Source organism: Onychomys torridus, chromosome 7 (genome assembly GCF_903995425.1).
Source record: "Onychomys torridus chromosome 7, mOncTor1.1, whole genome shotgun sequence".
Taxonomy (NCBI): domain Eukaryota; kingdom Metazoa; phylum Chordata; class Mammalia; order Rodentia; family Cricetidae; genus Onychomys; species Onychomys torridus.
In genome coordinates this window covers 42967445-42988838 of record NC_050449.1, presented here as the reverse complement: position 1 = coordinate 42988838, position 21394 = coordinate 42967445, and the positions used below count along the sequence as shown (strand labels likewise).

Genomic DNA, 21394 nt, shown 5'->3' with positions numbered 1-21394 from the left:
CCCTGTCTCGGAAAAAAAAAAAAAAAAAAAAAAGAAAGAAAAAATTCATTTTTGATTTTTGTTTAAATCGAAAAGAAATTTTAAAGCAGGGTGGGGGTGGGGGGACATGGCAGGGGCTTAATTAGATAAGAGGCGATATCTCTGCCTCATAGTGCTGTTCTCCATTGGCAAGTACTCCAGCTAGACAGCCTCTGCACCCCATGCCCATGGAGACTTCAAATTACTCTTCTATTATCTGAGACTTTGGGTGGTAGAATCTTGCAATCCATGTTGGAAGTGGCCGGCTCTGCCTAGACCTCTCTGCCCTCCAGGTAAATGGTACCGTGGGGACTCCTCAGTTCCTGTCAGACATTTGGTAAAACTACCCAGTGATAACTCGGAGGGGGCGGGGCGGGGAGAGGATGTCTCTTTAAAGGTGAGTGCTATGTATTTTGAATGTGAATGAATGTGTCCCAAGCGCTCTCTGCCCTAAATCCTACTAGGGTTCTCTGCATACTACTTAATCCTATAGTTAGGATCCAGGCCTCTTAACCATAATAACCTAATGAGAAAGTGCCGTTTTTCCACTTCGTATGAGAGAAAAATTGAGAAGCAAAGAGAGTACGCTACTGCCTTGGAGACCACACATTGGTTATTAAACAAAACCGGACTCACACCGAAGTACGCTGGATGGATACTTTGACTTTGTAGGTTAACAATATGAAACCAATTGGGACTGAGACCTCTCGCTCCTCAAAAGCGAAAGGGAGTTACCAAGCCTTGCTTTAGCGACCAGCGTTTAGCAGCTTGGGTCTCTGGCTCCAGGAGGGACATCCCAGTTTCCCACTGGGCGGGGCGCTCTGAGAATCACAAGAGGCCCCGCCCCGCCCAGGTCCCGCCTCTCCCCATCAGAGGCCAGTCACAGCTTGCCCTCCACTTCCACTTCCTGTCCGATCCTGGGTGTTGCAGGTCTGTTTAGCTGAGAGGTCCTGCAGGTCAGTTTAGCTGGGTGGTCCTGGGGTCTGCTCTGGAACGAGTCGGGCCTGGCCTTAGAGTTGAGCAGAGGCCACTGGCTTGAGACCCTGAGGATGGGCAGGTACCAGCTGCAGGCTGGGACCAACACTGAGTGCACAAGGCCAGGACGCTGGGGAGCGGTTGCCAGGCAACAGTGCAGCTGTCCCCGCCCTACGGTGTGGTGTGCCGGTCGAAAGGCGGGGCGTGGGTGTGCGTCCCCCTTCCTTCGGCGCCTTACCCCTGAGCTGTAGCTCTGCACAACTGCTGACCCCTCTGACTTTGGTTAATTGCTCTGGAAAGATTGGCTGTCCCTGTCGGTGAAGCCCCTGGTTCGTGCTAGCCTCGTACCTTTGGGCGAGTTTCCAGGGAATGTTAACTGTTTGAGCCATTTACAAGACTGTTTTCTAGATAAGGGAGCCTCACTAATAACCCACCAAATCCCTGTTGCTAAAGTCAGCCCCATAGTGTCCTCTGGGTTTGCATTTTGGTTTCCATAGCATGCACAGAGAAACGGGTAATTGCCCGTGATACAGTTCTAATTCATAGTTGTCTTATGTGTGTTCTATAACTGTATGTTTTATAACTGCACTACCAAGCCTATGTGCGAGTCAGAACCACAGTATAGTGTATTTTAAATGTGCATTCCTGAGGGGAGCTCCCACGTGAGCTGAGACTCACTGTGAGCCAAGGCTGGGGAAATCTATGTTTTACAAGCTTCAGGGTGATCTTTAGCTGTGTGGATAAACCTTTGGGTATCATTGAGTTTATCATGTAGTCTTCATGTTCAAAACCAAGTGTAATAAAGCCAATATACTTTGCGGGGGAGGGGTACTGGTTGTATTTTGACACCTTTTGCCAATTTGTGCCTTTTCTTAGTCCTTGGAAACAAGGCAGAGACATAGGTTTTAAGCAAGTGTGGACATGTATATGCAGATAGTCCTCTCTCTACTTACCTGATGCACTACTAGGCCCTAGCTTCAGACGAGGCATGCCTGTCATGACCAAAGTTGGGCATCACCCTCCTCCTCGAACCCTTGCAATCGGCTCTCCCAGCTTCCTTTGCATCTGAGTCCTAAATTACAGTGGTTAATGTTGGCTTTGGAGGAATTATTGTAGAGCAATTTCCCTAGCAGAGGCAGGGCTGGCAGCACTCCGGAAGTATTGCCACAAGTAATTTGTGTCCCTTGGCCTTAAATAGCAGTCAAAGGCTCACCCTGCTGTTATTCATGACATTTACAAACACAAATCTGCCTTAATAATAACCACTTGGCTCTTAGTCTTAGACAGATAATAAGCCCGACGGTTCTGTTTAGTGTTTTATTATTAATTTCATAATTTATACTGCCTTCCTTAGAGATTTGTGTCTGCAATGGCTGATGATCAAGAGAGCGACTTGCAGAGATTTCTGGAAAATGTGGATGAAATCAGTAAGTACTTGTAAATCATAGACTGAGTTCTGCTTTGGAGAGGTGGAGTGGGTAAAGAGAAATGATAGCTCTAAGTGAGCTCCTGGCTTGTCTGACAGGTTTATGACTCTCAAAAAAAAAAAAAAAAAATGGTAATTGAAATTAAACAGAAAGGCTATTGAGAATTCAGTTACAACCTTGGGGAATTCAGTTACAACTTTGGGGCAGTATTTTCTGCCTGTTAATTGGTATCATAGAAGCTGTGATGGTCTCACTGAAATTCAGGCTGATGGTTCCTCCACGCACCTTTCCATTCAACAAGAGCTGGTGTTTCCATGTTGCCAGTGAGTCTAGCTGTTCCTTCTGAGATCCCTGAGAACCTATGTGATCATTTGGGTCCCTCTTGTTGTAGGCCAGGGGCAAGAGTGTGTGTGTCTTTCTCTCCAGACCTGCCAATTACATGAATGGCTTATGAGTTTCATCTTCTCTGGTCCCCTGGCCAAGAACACCCTTCTCAAGCTCAAACAGGTAGGAGGTCGATGTCAGAGAATATACTCTGAACCTACACAGCACATGGAAGAGATTCCAAACAAGTCCATCCCTCTCCAGCGTGTTTGAGGCTAAAAGAGCCAGATTTAGAAATGGGGCAACCTTATATGGATACATAGTTGTGTGTTCTTGGTGTTCCTTGCCAGCCCCTCCTCCAGTCCTTCCTGAATGCTTCTGTGGCCTTGGAGCCCTGCTCATCATGTCTTCATGAGAACCCACCTGTTTGCTGGTGTCTATACTGCTTCTCCGCCTTTCTTTCAGCATCTCAGGCTCTATGGCCAATTGCCAAGTGTACTCACTCTAAGTCACAAATGCTTCCAACTTAATGCGTCCAGAGATGATTCATCATCTCTTACTTTCTCTCCTCTCCCCTTCCCAAGTCTAACTCTCCTCTCTGCTGTCTGCTTCTGGTCTCAGTTGGTGGCACTGCCACCCCCAAATCGATAAGCCAGTGGCACTCCTCCCACCTTTACACCCTGTAATCCAATCAGCCTTCAGGTTTGGCTCCCCCACCCCACCCCCTGTCCATGTTGTCTGAGCTGCCCTTGGTTCTGGTTCCTCTCTGCAGACTCTTAACAACCTCTAATGTTGCCATTCATGCCACCGGGCCTACACTCCCCACAGAGTAATGTATCTAAAATGCAGATCTGGCCAGACACTTCTCTGCTTGTGTTCTCAGTCACAATAAATCAGAAGCTCTCCTCGGGCGGAAGTCCTCACATGACCTCCTCCGTGAACCCTCTCTACACTTCATGCTTGAGGTGCAGTAAGCTGCTTGTAGTTTGCTCCCCATACTCTGGTGGTCCATCACTGCACTTGATTTTACCATTCCCTCTTCTTTCTTTCCTTGCCTAGTGTTTATTCATTCTTGGTTTACCCAGGTATTATTTATATCAGCATCATGCAATTGAATTTTCTATGCTGTTCCAACTAGTCACAGTGGTAACTGTTAAGACACTCTGAGCAAGGGGAAGGTGATCAAATTGATAATCCTATTGCATTTTTAATTATGTTTAAATGGCTACATGCATGTAGAGTCTATGTATCCATTCCTCAGGCTCCTTCTGTGTATTATTACTAAGTACTACACAACGTAGTAAAAGAATCACTTTTCTTTATGATATCTGCAAGTTAGTGGGAAAACAGATATTAAGCAAATAATTTCAAGGTGATACGTGGAAAAAGGAGAGAGTTGAAAAGTGTAGAAGAATCTGACCCAGTTAGGCTGATAGGACTGTTATCAGAAAATACCAGAGGCGAGGTAAATTAAGCAGGGGAGATCTATTTTATCACTGTTCTTGAAACTCGACTGTAAGAACAAAGGGTTGACGGGATTGGTTTTTCCTTAGATCTCTGTATTTGGCTTGTAGAGGGCCACTTTTCATTGTGTAATTACAGTATATGTTGTGTATGTGTGTGTTTGTGGTGTGTGTGTGTGTGTGTGTGTGTGTGTGTGTGTGTGTGTGTGTGTTTATATACAGGTAGGTGTGTGTTCATGAGTATGAAAATGCACATATCTATTTTAATTTTTTTTCTTTTAGGTAGGGTTTCTCCCTGGGACCTGGGGATCATCAATTAGGCCTACAATCCCTGACCCCAATCCCCTAGGGATCCTCTTGTGTCTGCCTCCCCCAGCACTGGGATTAGAGATGAACTACTACATCCAGTTTTTTTTAAGGGTCTTGAGGATCAGACTCAGATCCTCCAATATGTGTGTTGGCAAGCACTTTATCAGTGGAGCCTAGCCTTTTCTGTCTGCCTTCTTTGGGGGATTTTTTTTTTTCTTTTCCAATGAGTAAGGACCATGATGTACTGAAATCCCCGTTTACTACTCAGAGAGAGCCAAGGAGAGATGTTCAGAGACAAGTCAGACCTTCCTAGGAAAGGTACCTTCTGCTTGGCCATTGTCTCGGGCTGAGAACCAGGATGTGGAGCACTGGGGCTTGAGCACACACAGGTACCACTCAGAAACTTTGGCGTCATCCCTTTTCTCAGACATGGAAGTCCGAGTAGTTCTGAGTCTGGTTCTGGTTGGGTAAGTGGCTAGCCAAGGGGGCAGTTTTGCAGTTCTTGATTCTATTCTTGATGCCTTTGCCCAAAGTGCTGACTCCTAAAGATGTTCCTGAGGCAGAACACAGCTCAATGTGACTTTTCACAAAGACCCCTCTGAACATATTCTTATAAAAACACTAGTCCTATTGGAATGAAGCCCCACTCTTATGATGTCACTTAATTGAGGGCCAAATGCAGTCATATTGAGGTGCAGGGCTTCGGCACAGATATGAAGGAGTGTATGCATTCTAACCTATCACAGCTGTCAAAATTTCTCTCAAGAAGTGACACTTAGATATAAAATCTAAAGTGCCAGTAGAAGTTGACCCTTCTGGCAGATGTGTAGAAATGTTCTAGTTGGGAAGTAAGGAGATGGGAAATCTGGGTGCTAAGGAGACAGTGTGGCGCTTCCTAGAAAGAGAAGGCCTGAAAAGGCCTGAAGGGATGCAGCAATGTCAGCAAAGAGAGAAGGCCCCACCTAAGGGAGGAGAGTCCAGAAGAGGGCAGCCAGGGAAGGCACAGCCAAGAGCTCACATAGAACAGGAGCATTGATGTCTCAGGAGAATCCCTGTGCTGGCGGTGGGGTGTAGACTAGAGTCGGGGGAATATGGTGCAGAGGGGCCAGTCCAAGAGACTGCTCCCAAGTACTGCAGGGGGCAGAAACCATGAGCTGGGCTCAGAGTTGAGGCAGCGGGATCAGAGACAGTACAGAATAGAAATACACTTAGAAGTTATTCTTGACAGGCTTTAGTGTTCTTGGCTGGGTGCAGTGAGAATGAGAACTCATGGAAATATCCGGAGAGTTGAGTGACGTGTCGGAGGCCAGTGATTTACTGAGGTGGGGGCATTTGAAGCAGAACCAACTTAGAAGAAAGATGGGCATGTCAAGTTTAATGAGTAAGACATCCCAGAGAATCTTCAGTGTGCAATAGCCTTTAGGCTTGAGCCTAGAGAGACACATCTATAAGACAGAGGTAGATTGAGTGCTTAAAAATGTAGAAATATTTACCAAGCAAGTACTATGCAAAGAAAGTAGATACCAAACATTAAATGTCATACAAAATGGACTTCAAAACAAAAGCCTTACTAAGTTTTATTTAACAAAATTATATATTTATGATGTGTGTTCATATTATATATATATATATATATATATATATATATATATATATATATATATATATATATATATTATGAACTAATTAAGCCAATAAAATTAACCTGTCAGAGCGCATACTTGATACCTCTTTTGGTGAGTACATGAACGGTCTACCCTCCTAGCAATTATCAAGTGTAGAGTACATGATTTTCACTGTAGTTTTCACTCTGGGTAGTACAATGGGGGCATGTATTCCTCTTGTCTGACTATAACCTGCCTTGTACTCTTTGTTCTCCAGCCCCAAACAACCTCTTCGTGACCACGGTTCTACCCTGCTTCTAGGAGTTGGGGAGCAGGCATCCTTTTCCTGGTCTCGTGTCTGAGTGGTCCTCTGTCCCTACAGGGAATAACACTAATGAATATGGGAGTGCCAATAACTCTGCAGAGATTGATTTTAGTTCCTTTGTATTCATACCTTGAAAGGAGATTTCTGCAGTTTGGCCTCAGGAATACTGCATTTAAGTATGAAAATAAATCTGTCAAAATATATTTAAGATCTTTGTGGAGAAAATTATGAAAATTTAATTGAAAGAACTCCTGGTGGGGAAAACAGGGACAATATGAGCAACAGAATAAACAACATAGTTTTACATTATAACCCAAAGTAGAAAATAAATATCCGTGAATTCACACAGACATGAATGAGATTGGATAAGCAAGTAGGTAAATGAATAAAACAAATCTCCTCCTAGGTGAATTCTTCGTAACTTGTGTTTCCTTCGGGGAGGTGAATTATCCCTCTCCTCCCCTGAAGTGAGAGATTCATCAAGGCTTGCTTGCAAAGCATGCAAGTATGGAAAGTAACTCAACAGTAGGTAGAAGCTGGCAAACACAGCCTCCACAAATGGTCACAGCTAACATCATGATGAATCAGAGTGATAGCATGGACCCTAAAATGCTCAGCTCTTGTCTCTTCCCTAATGCTATAGCCCAAGTCTAGCCATGAGAAACATGCCAAATAAACCCAGATAGAAAGACACTCTGCAAAATACTTGCCTGGTACTCTTGGAAACTGTTCAAGAGAAGCCAAAGGGTGACTGAGTGGGTAGAGGTGCTTGCTGCCAAGTCTGATGGTCTGTCCAATCCCCAGAGTTCTAGCCTCAGAACCCACCTGGTGAGAGGAAAGAACCAACTCCCACAGTCCTTTGACCTCTGTGGTACCTGCATATTCCCCTACCTCACCCCACCCTTACAAACACAGCCATTAAATCAATGTTAAAACCAACGAATAAAAATCATAGAAGTCATCAAAAACAAGGAAGGCTTAACAGACAGCCCCACCTCTGAGAAACCTAAGGAAACAACTACTGTAACCTGCTGCCCTTGATGAGATCCCAGCCCTGAGGAAGGATGTTAAGGAGCAGCTAATTGAGTTGGGATCTCATCAAGGGAAGCAGGTTGTATGAAAAGACGCCAGAGATCACCTGTGTATAAAATGACATGTTTTTTTTTTTCTCAGCTATCATTTGGCAAAGACAACAGTTGTCCTCAAATTCTTTTGCACGATTAGTTTAAATCAAAATCCGCAAAGAGGTTTTTGTTCAAATTCAACAAATTGGCTTAAAAGTCCATGTGGAAGGGCAAAGAGCCAATAAGAACCAGGAAAATCTCAAAGGAAGAAATGGTGAGCTAACTCTCCACTGTTTGAGATATAAAACAAACACACCAATAAAAAACCTGGCAGTGATCCCTATGAGGGTGTGAGTGTGCTGGAAAGTACAAGCAGAGCAGCAGAACGGAATGAAGAACATAGACCAGATTTCACATCTGTAACAGGGAAGACCAGACCCACAGTGGGGAAGGCAGAGAGTCTTCATCCTCAGCAAGCTGCACTCCTACCCTGCACAAGATTCAAGTCTATGCAAGATCTGCTGCAGTGGCAAGGAAAGAAAATAACTAAACTACAGATGTATTTGTGTGTGTATCTGTGTGAATGTATATGCAGGTGCCCACAGAGGCTGGAAGAGCATGTGAGATCAATCCAAGCCTGCATACAAACAAATGAAAAGACATTGTACCCAAGAAGATTTTTAAAAATCCATGTGACCAGGCCAGAATTTATAGAGAAGTCGCTGAAATCAATGCAAAGGGAATTAATGACCCAGTAGAAAATGGGCCAAAGATAAGAATAGGCATGTCATAGAAGAATAAATCTAAATGGCCCACAAACTAATAAGATATTCAGTCCCAATCATAATCAGCAAAGTGAAAAATAACATGTTAATGAGATTCCAATCTCTCTCATTCATCACAGTAGCAACAACTTTAGGAGTTTGACAATAGCCAGCATTGACAACAATGTGAAAGAGTGCAGCCTCTTTCTCTGAGTTTATTTATTTATCTTCCTTCTTTCTCTGGACTTATTTTTCCATTTATTTCATAAAAATTTTTGGTTAGCTTTACAAGGTATAGGGTTTCATCATGAGATCTTTTTAAAAATGACACTGATTTGTTTACCAGGGAGAGGGGTGTGCATGTATGTGTGTAGGTCGGAGGGCAACCTTCAGAATAGTTCCTTCCTTTCATTCTGTGGATCTTGGGGATGGAATCCAGGCAGTCAGCCTTGGAGGCAGGCACCTTTATCTACTTAGCCATTTGGTCAGCCTAGAAACTCTTATGAACTACTTATAGGTGTAAAAGTTGACATAGTCATATCCTAAGGAATATATAGCATGCACATATAGGTATTCAACTCAGCATTTATCTACTGTCTGAAGCATAAAAAATAATCCACATGAATATCTATCAATACTAAACTAGATTAACCTTGACTCATAGTGTCCAAACTATTTGGAACCATAGGTACCATGCAAAATCTCTTAAGCATATTACATATAAAAAGTAGGACTCACAGCCATGTATCCAGCATGTTCAGGTAGATAGCAAAACTGGCAACAAATGATTTTCTTTGCTTCCAGAGTAGAATATGTTTCTGAACCCCTTGAATCTGCATTGGTCACATGACTCGCACAAGCAGAAGCTCAAACCTCATACAAGAGAGACAGCATCCCTCTGTGGTGAGAACCAAAGATGGATGCAGATGTGTGCTGCTGTGTGAGTTTGACAACATGACCTTAAAAGAGCTCATCCCTGATGCCATCCCTTCCCGTTTTGAACAAATAAGTGATGTCCTCTATTTGGAATGATCAGATTTAGGGTGCCCCAAACTTGAAACTCTCTGAGAGAAGAATAGACTGCCTACCTTAGGCTGACATAGTAGGACTGCTGCAAGTATGAGGGTCACTGACAGTCCAGTCAAACTGGGACCAGTTGCCCCAGGTATTTACCCATCCTTCTCCATCAGTATTCAACATCCCTAGTCAAGGCTGCTGGATATGGATAGTTAGAGTGGTCGGAAATTGGTGTGAGGTGAACAGAGTCATCTGGTAGGTGGGGTGGGAGGGCAGAGCAGAGTAATGACTCTGAGTGACAGTCTATGACTGCCAGTCTGGGTAGACAGCATAGTGAGGAGAGTCAGGGAGGGCTGTTGTTTTGTGAATCTCAAAGCTGACTGTGTTATGCTTGTCTCCCACGCAAGATCACAAGCTTTTCAAACCAAACAAAGGGATAATTTTTATTCATCATTTTTCCCTAATATTCAGCAAAATACACAACTCCAAATAAGCTATCCATAAATTACTACTGCGATGTGTAGTGCTTTAAAACTCTATTCCTTGAAGCCCAGTATTAAATTATCTTGCCATTTGTTCCTCTCTCACCCAAGGAAAAACAAACGTTCTTCTTAATTGTTTCATATTAGTCCCAATGACTCATTGGGCTTCCTATTACCTTCCTCTCCTATCTTAAGACTGCCCTTATTAATTTTCAACACATCCTTTCCAACAGACAGAGTCTTTCCTTTTGAAGAACTTGTTCAGTTGAGTCACGTGTGATTTCTCCTCTAGCCAACTTAATTCAAGAGATGAATTCCGATGATCCCACCATACAACAGAAAGCTGTCCTGGAGACGGAAAAGAGACTGCTGCTGATGAAGAGAGATCAAGAGGAAGACGGATGCAGGACCACCTTGAACAAGACCACGATCAGTCCCCCACAAGCACCCAAGGTTTCCCTTTCTGCTGTGGAGTTATATAAGTAGATTCAGTCAGGAGGCCTGGTGTGATCTCAGACTGCCCAATGAAACTGGAATAGTGTTGTTTCTCAGGCTTGCTAAATCTGTTTTCCATATGGAAAGTATAAGCTTTATAGGTACTTTGTTCTCTGCCTTCAGTGAAGACTCAACCTCTCCACCCTGTGAGCTTGAGTGTTGTGTTTAGATATGTTCTACCAATTCTCATTTCTAACACAGTCACCAGTTGGGAGGTAGGTTCCCTTGACGTGGGCCATCTTGATTCTACAGGATCAGGCCCAGAATGGTGCCCACGATTACATGTCCAGCTTTAAAGCAAGCTCCTTACATTTTAAAGCCATCAGTATCGGTGGTAAAAGGAAAAGGCCAGACTCCTCATTTGCAGTTGCTTTGTTCTCTTGGCTTTATAAATGCATTTGCTAGAGACTGAGTTTTCAAATTTGTTTCTTTGTTTTTATGATTACCCGTGTCTTCCAGAATGCAGATGAAATGAACCCAGGTAAGGACAGCATCTCTTTTCCAATATGTTTTATTCATTTAGGGTCAGTTTTGTTGTTGTTGTTGTTGTTTGTTTGTTTGTTTGTTTTTAATAGAATGTAACTTCCAGACCCTTATCTTATAGCTTCTGGGCTACAAACAACCCATGAACAAAACACTGCTGGTCAATCACCCAGGTCTGGTGCTCTGGTCCTAAGAGGCAGCATCCAGGAGCCTTCCTGATTTTTGGTTTCTTGTCTTTGTTTTCTCCTGGCCAATCTTTTGTAAACTGAATTTAGTTATTCCTTATATCCGATTTACCCTTCACTGCCCAGGGGATGCTGATATTTTCTGTGTTGCTAGGCTCTAAGGCTCATTATGCTAAATAGAACAACAACAAAAAAAGGTCTCTCTTCAAAGGCAAAAGTCTTTTAAAAGACATAATTCAAATCTGAAGCATAGACATGGCCATCACACATAATATGCTAACATAGGTTAGCATTTAATGTCAAATTAAGAGAGTGACATTTTAGCTGCCTCAGAATTACGTGTACTTGTGCATGTTTATGTGCATTCATGTGTGTGCCAGCGTATGTATGCATTAAAAGTACAGCTGCAAAGTCCCACAGAGGCTTCCTTTGAAATAAAAACTGAAGGACTAATTGGAGTATCTGGCTTTTTCTTTTTTTAAATGCTGTAAACTGCTTGGCTGTCAGAGGCCTTCTTGGCATCCGTGGAGAAGGATGCAAAGGAACGAGCCAAGAGAAGACAGGAAAGCAGAATCCTAGCAGATGGTAATTGTCGGTCCTTACATTTCAATAGCTAGGATGACTCGAGCTGGAAAGAGCCCATGAAAGTCTGTGTGCTGATGCATGAGGACATTGAGCTGTGGCGTGGCATGGGGAAGGGGGACAGGGGGCAGGGGGCAGGGGGCAGTGAGGGGGTGGTTCATGATGGACTGGCAGCCAGAGGACCTGACCAGGCAGACATCATTGGTGGTCTGTCCTCTGTTCTTACTCCACATGCAATCAGCAGGACATAGCTTCAGTCAGCACCCCTAGGTAGACTGAGCTAGTCAGATTCCCAAATGTTGCTTGGAAAGTAGGAAAGAAGGCAGGCTCCATAGGCTAGTCTGGGCTAAAGGTATAATCAGAAAGAAAAGTGAAATGGGAAAAGACGGGGGGGGGGGGGGGGATGAAATAAATGAAAATTGATAAAGAGATGCACTATCTTTGGGGTTGGGTGTGTGAATGTGCAGAGTATGTGTATGGTATGTGTAATGCAGATCTTGCCCACTCCATACTTGCTAGAAGATTATGGGAACACTTGCCTTGGTCAAGAGTTAATAAAACTGAGAGGAGGGGATATAAGCCTCTGTACCATATCACGTCTCTGAGGAACCTCTTAGAAAACTCGGCACAGACTTAAAGGGGAACAAATACTTAAAGAAATTAGACCTTGAATAACTGCAGAGAAAATAGGTGGCCATGCATTGGACTGGAAACCTGCAATCTGGAAGGACCTTCTGACATATGATGAGAGCTCACTGTTTGCCTTTTATTCTCCCAGCCCTAAAGGAAAAGGGGAATGAAGCCTTCACCAAGGGTGACTATGAAACAGCCATCCTCTACTATAGTGAGGGTTTGGAGAAGCTGAAGGACATGCAAGTGCTGTATACCAACCGAGCCCAGGTAGGTGACCCATGCCAGGATCCACAGTGGCCACTCAGAGAAAAGGTTCTGAGAAGCCTGTCAAAACAAAGGCAAAGGTAGATAGTAGGGTTGGTGGGCTGGTATATCTATACCAACCAGCTCTTGTGGTCTTATGTTGCATGTGCCAATTTCTATGGTATAAATACTTGCCATAATCAGTCTTTAGTCACCTGTGTGACCAGGTCTAGGGAGAGCCGCATATAACCAGCTTTCTCCACCATTCAAGTTGGCTCCTGCACACCACTCATGATGACCAGGCACTTTATCCCATGAGAACTTGGATTCTGCCACTTTGGTGTTTTGGTAGACTCTGGAAGGCTGTTAACTTAGTTACTTTTCTGCTCATTTTTATCAAACCTGCATTCTGTTTACGTGATTGGGTAGCCTACAGCCAGTTTCCTCAGGAATTCAGAGTTTCCGAAGCCTTTCCCTTCAGGTTTATTTCATAGGAAACCTCAGTTTCTCCAAACACCAGGCATAACTTGCCCTCACCCTCACCCCCCCTTTCTTACCTGCTGCTTGACAAAGGCAGGAGGCTGATACCTATCATTTGAAACAAACAAACAAACAAAACATCACTAGTGACCTTATCTTTGAGATACAGTGAAGTTTGGGGTGGCAGATTCATGGACATGATCCCATGACAGACAGGGCCTGTCAGCAGGATCTCTGGTGAGACAGACTTGATGCCATGTCGTTTACCAGAGAGGGAGGCAGCCACAGAGCCCTTGTCGACTCCAATCTCTGTGACTCAAGAATGCCCATGTGGGCTTTGTGGAAGAGAAGTATTCAAAGGAAGACACGGGGCACTGGAAGGCTGAGGAGTCAGCTGAGTGACACCAATTTAAGGACCAGTGAATCCAAGAGTGACACAACCTTGTTACCTCAGCAGTTTGCATACATCTGACTAGAGCCCAGGTGTCTTTCTGCACCCTCATTTGTGGCAAAAACCTGTTATGAGGAAGCAAGTCCTTAAAAAAAGGATGGCCAGAAGTCACTTTAGCAGTGCCCATCTCATTGCCCTAACAAGATTATAAATATGAAGTTATTAAGGACAATGTCTGCCATCTATTCCCTCACCAATGTTCTGTCACAGCTAGCCAATATCCCATTACTTACATAACACTGGAGCCGTAAGTGCATTTAAAGAATTCAGAAGAATCATTTAAGTGTAAGCACATCAATACAATGATTCCTTTTCCTTCTTAGTCGGCCCCAGATTCTGTCTTAGACAATATCTATCTACTGATGCTCATTCAGGCTAGTTACCCTGAAGTGATTAGAAAGCAAGGGAGTTGAATTGCTTTTAAAATGTTGTGTAATTCAGACTTGTATCTAGTGCAGGTTGTCCATACCCCCTGATTCCTCTAAATTAGTTGAATTTTTACTATGTTCAATTTTAAGTCACCCTTTGATTAGTTATAAGAATCACATTAAGAGTGGCTGTGGATAAACATAAGGAAGCTCAGTGAAAAGCTTTGGGGAAGCCATTTCTTCTCTCTCTCTCTCTCTCTCTCTCTCTCTCTCTCTCTCTCTCTCTCTCTCTGAGAGCATGCATTCTGAGGCAAATACACACATGCTGCCTGATATTAGGACTCACTTGAACCACTGACTATTTTTAAATTGCCTCTACTGCTAGAAAACAATAAGGTGCTGGAATCGAATATTGCTTGCTAAAGAGAAAAAGAAAAGTCTGCCCCCTCATGGCCTTTGTTTCTCCCTCCAGCTAATATTAGAATCAGGACTGCTGGAATCGAGGTTTCCTTATAGGAAAACTGGCTCTTCTGAAAATGGGGGAAAGCAGACAAGGATGGAGACGACACAGGGTGTCAAACTCAAGTCTTAAAAGAAAGCAAAGAAGAGAAAAAGCAAGGAAGGAAAAAGATGAATTGTCGAAGTCCACAATGATGTCTTCAGGGTTGTTTGGACCTTAGCTCACAGTGCTCTAAGATCATGGTCACTGTAGTAATCAATAGGAGGCTATCTAGAACAATACTAACTCATAACCTTCCCTTATGATTTTCAAGTGCACCTCAAGACCAGAAGAGGGAGTGGAGCTGTGCTGCAGAAACCCAGTAGCCAGCTGCTGTCTGCTCCTCTCTGGCTTTGGCTGCATGCTTTGATTCCCCAGAGTTACACTTAGAGTTGGCTTTTTCATAGAAATAGCTCATCTTATTGCTAAGAATGTCACAGTCCCTTGAGAAAGTTTGAATCATGAGTAAGCCTAGCTTTGTTCTTGGTGACTGATGAGACCTAAAGAATCACTTCTCCTGGTGCTCAGTTTTTCTTTCTTACATGGGATGACCATTACTGTTTCTTCTGGAATTTTCCAAAAGAAAGATACCCAAAACCTATGTATATGAATATATTCCTTGTCTCTCTCTCACATTTTTATTATTAGTAAATATTAATTATTTAAAAAAAAATGGCTCTGGCTACATGACCTATACTTATGCATATACACATACAAATTTATACACATATACATTTAAAGCTAGGATCCACAGTTGAAAGAGAACATATGGTATTTGTCTTTTTACCCCTTTTATATATTTCCCAGACCTATCAATTTCCCTGCAAATGTCATGTTTCTTTATGGCCGAATAAAACCCCATTGTGTATCTGTATCACATTTTTATTACCCATTTATATGTTGAGAGGCATCTAGGCTGGTTCTATCTCCTTGCTAAATGTGCATGCAAGTATCCCTGTGGTAGGCTATGGAGTCCTTTGGGTAAGTGCCTAGAAATGTTATAGCTGGGTCATACAGTGATTTTCAGAGGATCCTCCATATGCATTTCCATAATGGTTGCATTATTTGTACTTTTTACCTGTCAATAAGGTTCCGAGCTTTCCCCATTGTCCTCAAACCCGTTTTTTGTTCTTTCTTTATTTGCTGATATCAGCTGCTCTTTCTGAACTGACAACAACTCTTAGATAGATTGTGTCTGAGTATTGGCTATTTGTGTCATTTCAGGCTTATATAAAACTCGGGGAGTATGAGAAGGCCCTCGTGGATTGTGACTGGGCTCTGAAGGTGAGAGACTATTTTCATTCCCACATGACAGTATTGGGTTTGCTCAGGCCCTGCATATGAATTCTGAAGTGCCTAGAAAGCAGCTCCCTGTGTGTCATCTGAAGAGTATAACCTCCAAAGAGAGCCCCAGTTTCCCCATCTATAAAATGGGATGGAATAGAGTTGCTGTGAGGATCATAACAATGCACACAGTATGCCTAGATCATACATGCACTTCAGAGATGCTGTCGCCATGAGCCTTTGAAAGTTTTATGTTGTCCAGCTCACTCTTCACTTGGTACTGTCAAGTGCTTTACTCCATGCCAAAGCAGAAACTCCATTTCCTCTCCTCCAGGACCAGCCACAAGAGCCAATTTCTACAGTGGCATCTTCCTCTTCAGTCTGGACCTTTCCCTTTCAGCTGCAATCATTTGGAAGTAGATTATAGCCTCTTCCATTTGTGGAGGGATAGCAGAAGTATAAATGGTATTTTTCCCCCTTGGGTCAGGCTCGGGCACATGCATAATGCTTTGCTTCCTGTTCCCTCCAAAAGCATACAAGTGGAGAATCAAAGGTTCAGGGTAGCAGGAACTGCTCAGCTCCTAGGTTCCACAATCAGTCCTTGTGAACAGTATTTCAGACAACTAACTGTTTAAATAACCCTAAATCCAAGCTGCCCTATCTTACTTTGTCACATGGGCCTTTAAAAAAATTACCCCAAACAACACTTCTCAGAGGAAAAAAGCACACATGAGCCCCGTAAAGGGTCTAGAAACAAGAAGCATTTCCATCTTTAAACTGCTTGCAGATTTTTTGTGGCACTCCATAAAAATATGAACCTCTCTCTGTCTCCCTCTCTCTATTTCTGTCTCTGTGTCTCTGTCTCTATCTCTCTGTCTCTCTCACTCGCTCTTGTCCTCACTCTCTCTATCCTAGGGCTTTTCACATATTAGGCAAGAATTCCACCAGTTAGCCACATCCCCAAGCCTTTTATATTTTGAGACAAGGTCTTACTGGTCTAGCCCTGAACCTGCTGTCCTCCTTCCTACCCGCCTCAGCCTCCAGGACAGTACACTTAGCCACCCAATGACCATGGCCTAAATCAGGAGTTCACATTCACAGCCACATACTAGCCATTATACTCTTGATAATCTTTAAATTTTTATCTATTTGTGTGTGTGTGTGTGTGTGTGTGAGAGAGAGAGAGAGAGAGAGACAGAGACAGAGACAGAGACAGAGAGACAGAGAGAGAGACAGAGACAGACAGACATGTAGGTGTGCATGTCATAGCACATGGATAGAAGTCAGAGAATGTCTCTGGAGCTGGTTTCATCCTTCTATTTTTAGGTGGGTTCCAGAGATTAGATTTCTGTCACCAGGCTTGTGTGACAAGTGCCTTTACCCGCTGAGCCGTCTCCATGGCTCTCTTGCCTATTTTTTATTATTGAGGGCATCAACAAAGGAAACGGGAGTGAATTAGAAACCACCCTGGACTCCACTGGTTCATAAAGCATGCATGAACCTGCAGGTCCCCGAAGCACCTGACTGTGCTATCCTTCAGAAGGCACAGTGTGGGGGAAACACTGCTCTGTCACACTGGGCAGGTCTTGCAATCATGGGAGCGGCCCCATGCTGATACCAGCATCGTACCTCCAGCATGGACGTGCTCACCCACACCGCCACCTTGTTTGCTCACAGTTTCTTTTACTGTTACCAGTCCTTAGGAGAAAAGAGAATTCAGGATGTTTTCCTTGGCTGTTCCAATGGTAACAGCAAAAACCATCATTTGCTGCAGGTCCACAGCATATATTCTGTTTGGTGCCTCTAGTTTCCACAGTTTTCTGACGAAAAGATGAAGAAGCCTCGGAGATGAATTAAGCCATTTGCTCAGACTCACAAAGCCAGTGGCCACACTGACTGTAAGCCTGTGCTCTGAACTATCTACTGTAAAAAGCACCTGCTGGGAAACTCTAAACCCCACGATCCCTGGGAACTGATCCCATTACTTTCTGAGAAAGAAACAGGATCTCCTTGCAGGACCTCCAGACTGTCTTTTCTAATCAGTCAAGGACCAAAGAGGTTGACACACCCAGTGCTGACCCAGGCCAACACACTGGCCTCTGCCCAAATGTTGAAAGACGTGCAGCATAGTTAACTTAATGGCAACACCAAAGCAGAGCAGGCCCGGCACAGCTGGCTAAAGTACCCACTGACACTTGGAGGCCAGTCTTGTTAAGTGTCCAGTGAGGCTCCCAGCAGAAGAGGTTTGGGTCGACTCAAAAGGAATTTGAAAATCGGTGGTTTCCCTCTTTGTGGAAGCCGCGACTTCCAAGAAATGGTTCACTCTTTAAAACTCTTTAAAATCTCAGTAGCGAATACTCTGGCATTCTATTATTAATAGTATGGGGACTTTTGTGCCAGTTTAACACTTTTTTGACACTTTTAAATTGGAAGAGACTAGACCAAGTGATATTTCAGGACCAATGTTCCTTGTCAAAGAAGATAAGGGCAGCAAAGCTGTTTTCAATTAGGAGCAGGTGCATGTCATCTTCAGTGGCACACTTCCTGCACAGTGAAATCCATCCTGCTTTGAAGGCTGCACTCCTTCAAAGAGAGTGTGGGATTCATTGGAATGAACGCACGTGACAGGAGGCTCTTGGTTAGACTGGACAGGTCCAGTCATAAGAAGATCTATTAGCTGCCCTTTGTGGGTGGAGGAGGAAGGTGACGTCAAGCTTATATCCATTTCTCTTTGCCACACCCGTATAGGTCATGGTCTTCAGCTTACAGACCTGCACGCCCCAAATTGTATAACCCCGATATTGTGCCGTGAATGTGTTCTGAATATTTGTTCTCATGAGCGGAAGTGGGGAGCATCCTCCCTTCCCCTTGGCCACTCCTTTTCGGCTTCCTGGATTCCATCCTTTGTGAATTGGCTATGTTCACCGCTCTGCTTCCTGCCTCCTTTTCTCTACAGCTGTGCCCTCAAAGGTCCTAATCTCCTCTCACGATCCCCATCTCCTCTGACAGGACGCACCTGTCATCTATGCAAGTTAGCTTTCAGACCTGCTTCCCCTGCTCCAGATCCATCTCAGCTACCTCATCTAGGTTTCCACTTGGTTGACTTGGCACCCTGCCCCTCCCCCACACCCCTCGCCCAGGAAGTCTATAAGCTAACACTTCCCACTCAGGCAGCTTCTCTTCTACCTGCCCTCTTTCTGTTCAGGGCGCCCATGCCTTCCAGGCATCTCGCCTCTTCTGACTTCTCATCACGTATATCTGGTGGGTGCTGCCCTTTCTTTGACATAGCTCTGATGTGTGCACGCCACTTCCTGCCGCTGTCTCCAGGACGTCAGGCATCAGCCCTCCTTCCAAGTGACTGTCTGGACGGCTCGCTCATCTCCCGGCCTTTCCCTGCCCTGGTCACTACTGCATGCCACCTCCATACCATCTTGCCTTCTCGCCACCACTGATAGTGTACCTTCCTCTCACTTGGTATTTGAGACTTCCTTGTGGAGTCTTTGGCTTGCCCTTTCCAGCCCTGTTGTTCTTCCACGCAGTACTTCAATTCCAGCTGTGCTGTCCATAAAGGCTCCTGATGCCTCTGGATCTACCCAACCTGTCTCTTTCTGTCATCCTCCTTTCAAGTCTTCCATTCACTCAAGATTCAGTTCAACTCCTTCCCCCTCTGCCTGCTCCATTTTAGACCCTCTCTCTTTAGAGTCCCCCCTACAGAACCTGTAGGCTTGCATTTCCTGTAGAGTCTGTGTTCATTTTTTTTTTTTCATAGCAGATTTCTGAAGAGATTTGGCCTTTTTTGCATTGTTTTGGGTGTTGGGATTTAAACCCAGGGTCTTGTGCGTATTTAGGCAAGCTACATCCCTGATAACTTTTTTAAAGCCCCTGTGTCCTGGAATTAAGTGGCCAGATTGCAAGTTCTATCTCTTCCATGCACCAGTTGCACAGTATCAACCTGCTCTAGCTCTGGATTCCTCATCTGTGAGGTGGGCATGACTGGGCCCGCTTTATTGCATCACTGTGAGGTGCACAGAAGGTATTCGTCCAAGCCATGGAGCTTAGTGCCTGGAACTAACTGATCAGCCTGGGTTCTCTTTCTTCTCTTCATGACTCCCATTCACTTAGCAATAGATCAGGAAATATTATTCACAAAAACACGCCTGTAAAGTTTCTGCAGCATTTATTGTTTCCTCTTTTACTATTATTTGCATTGTTTTGGGTGTTGGGATTTAAACCCAGGGTCTTGTGCGTATTTAGGCAAGCTACATCCCTGATAGTAATACTTTCTCTAAAACACATTTGCTGTGAAATGTATTGTTGCTGTTGTAGCCACAGCAACAGCAGCTAACGAAATATTACCCAGCAGAGTGCTAAGTGCTATATGATTTTCCTCCCAATCATGAGAGAAAGACAGAGAGAGAGAGAGAGAGAGAGAGAGAGAGAGAGAGAGAGAGAGAGGAGAGAGAATTACTGCCTTTACTTTCCAGATAAGGAAAACAGTTGTTCAAAAGCTAGTGGTCTCACCAACATACTTAATTGTTGATTCACCTGGAACATTTTAGACTTCTGAGATGGACCTATTGAACCTTCTAAATCTAAACCCTGAAGGATGGATGTCTCACCTGACTCAACACCTGGCTTATAAAGGAGTCAGTGAAGGTTAATTAACTGATGTTTCAAATTTTGGTTCATATATCTGTGCTGGATGGCTCCCTACAAGTTTACGATGAGGAGGAGCAGGAAGGAGCAGGGCCCTTCTGTGCATGGTATAGCCTTAGCTGTACACTTCCAGCCTTCCTTTGCCAGGGGCATCCATCTGGATCTTCAGTGATACTAATGTGAATTCCTGGTTGTTCTGTGTGGTCCAAAGAATGATCTACAATAGCCCAACTTTCTGATTTGAATGAGTGGATGTATGAAGTGTATAGCAAGCCAAAGTTAAAGGGGGGGGGGGGGTGAGAGAGAAAGAGCATGGCAAGGAGATAGGAAAGAAAGGAGAGGGAGAGAGAGAGCATGGTGGGGGGGAAGATGGGAAAGAAAGGAGAGAGAGAGAGCATGGTGGGGGGAGGGAAGGGAAAAGGAGAGGGAGAGAGAGCATGGCGGAAGTGGAGGAGGAGGAGAGGGGAGTGCATGAGAGAGAGCAGAAGGTCAAATTAGGTGCTCAAAAACACCCTGCCGAAGTTGACTGGAGAAACCTCTTCGAGGCAGGCAGTTGGCTGGAGAGTCCCTAGCGGAGCAGGCCCTCAGAACATCCAGTAGAAGCTGACTGGGGGGCTGAGGCAGGTCAACCGCGGTTCCTGAAAGAGCTTCCTCTCATGGAGGAGCTTTCCCTGGCCTTACCCCCAGCCTCTCTTTTCCTCCATTGGCTTGCTCATCTGAAAACCAGTAGTAACTGCTGCTGGAAACACTTCACCTTCCAGCTGTTCTCAAGGACAGTGTTCTTACCCTGGGGCTCTTTTGCCATTCTCTCTCCCCTATCACAGATGGCCAACCCATCCCCAGACAGGAGGCCTTGGAGGACACTTTGTGACAAGCATAGTTGGGTCCGAAATGGAGTAGGAGACAACCCCACTTCAAGACCCAGCCTCCTCCTCAGTGAGCTCAAAGAACAGTATGACAATTGACCAATATAGTGTGCACGATAACATTGTTCAGGCTGTGGATTTTTTGCAAGAGGGAACCAACTGCCTACTAAGATATACTGGTAACCATAATTGTTTTCCCAGAGAATCCTGTCTCAAACTTAGCTATGCAGTCGTATTGACCAAAATTCTGAAAAATTATCTGTCTGGATCCCATTTAGACAGTGATTTCATGGGTCCAGGGGCAGCCAGGTCAGGACATATGTGAGACTTCCAGGTGATTCTAAGGTTCAGCCAGTGTTGACGGCTCTTCTAAAGTTAGGATCTTGCTTTACTTCTT

General features: G+C 44.3%; 1 protein-coding gene across 3 annotated transcripts in view; it reads left to right on the top strand.

Moving 5' to 3' along the window:
- Positions 1 to 911: 911 nt before the first annotated feature.
- Positions 912 to 21394, top strand: part of Ttc12 (tetratricopeptide repeat domain 12) — a 43424-nt gene continuing 22941 nt past the window's right edge. For 2 of the 3 annotated variants that reach the window (XM_036193080.1, XM_036193078.1), the window contains exons 1-7: positions 912 to 974; positions 2348 to 2420; positions 10065 to 10225; positions 10727 to 10748; positions 11443 to 11520; positions 12296 to 12417; positions 15416 to 15475. In XM_036193080.1, coding sequence (XP_036048973.1) covers positions 2363 to 2420; positions 10065 to 10225; positions 10727 to 10748; positions 11443 to 11520; positions 12296 to 12417; positions 15416 to 15475 — 501 coding nt within the window. In that variant the 5' untranslated portion in view covers positions 912 to 974; positions 2348 to 2362. The remainder of the gene's footprint in view (positions 975 to 2347; positions 2421 to 10064; positions 10226 to 10726; positions 10749 to 11442; positions 11521 to 12295; positions 12418 to 15415; positions 15476 to 21394) is intronic. The other variant, XM_036193079.1, reaches the window with a different exon arrangement.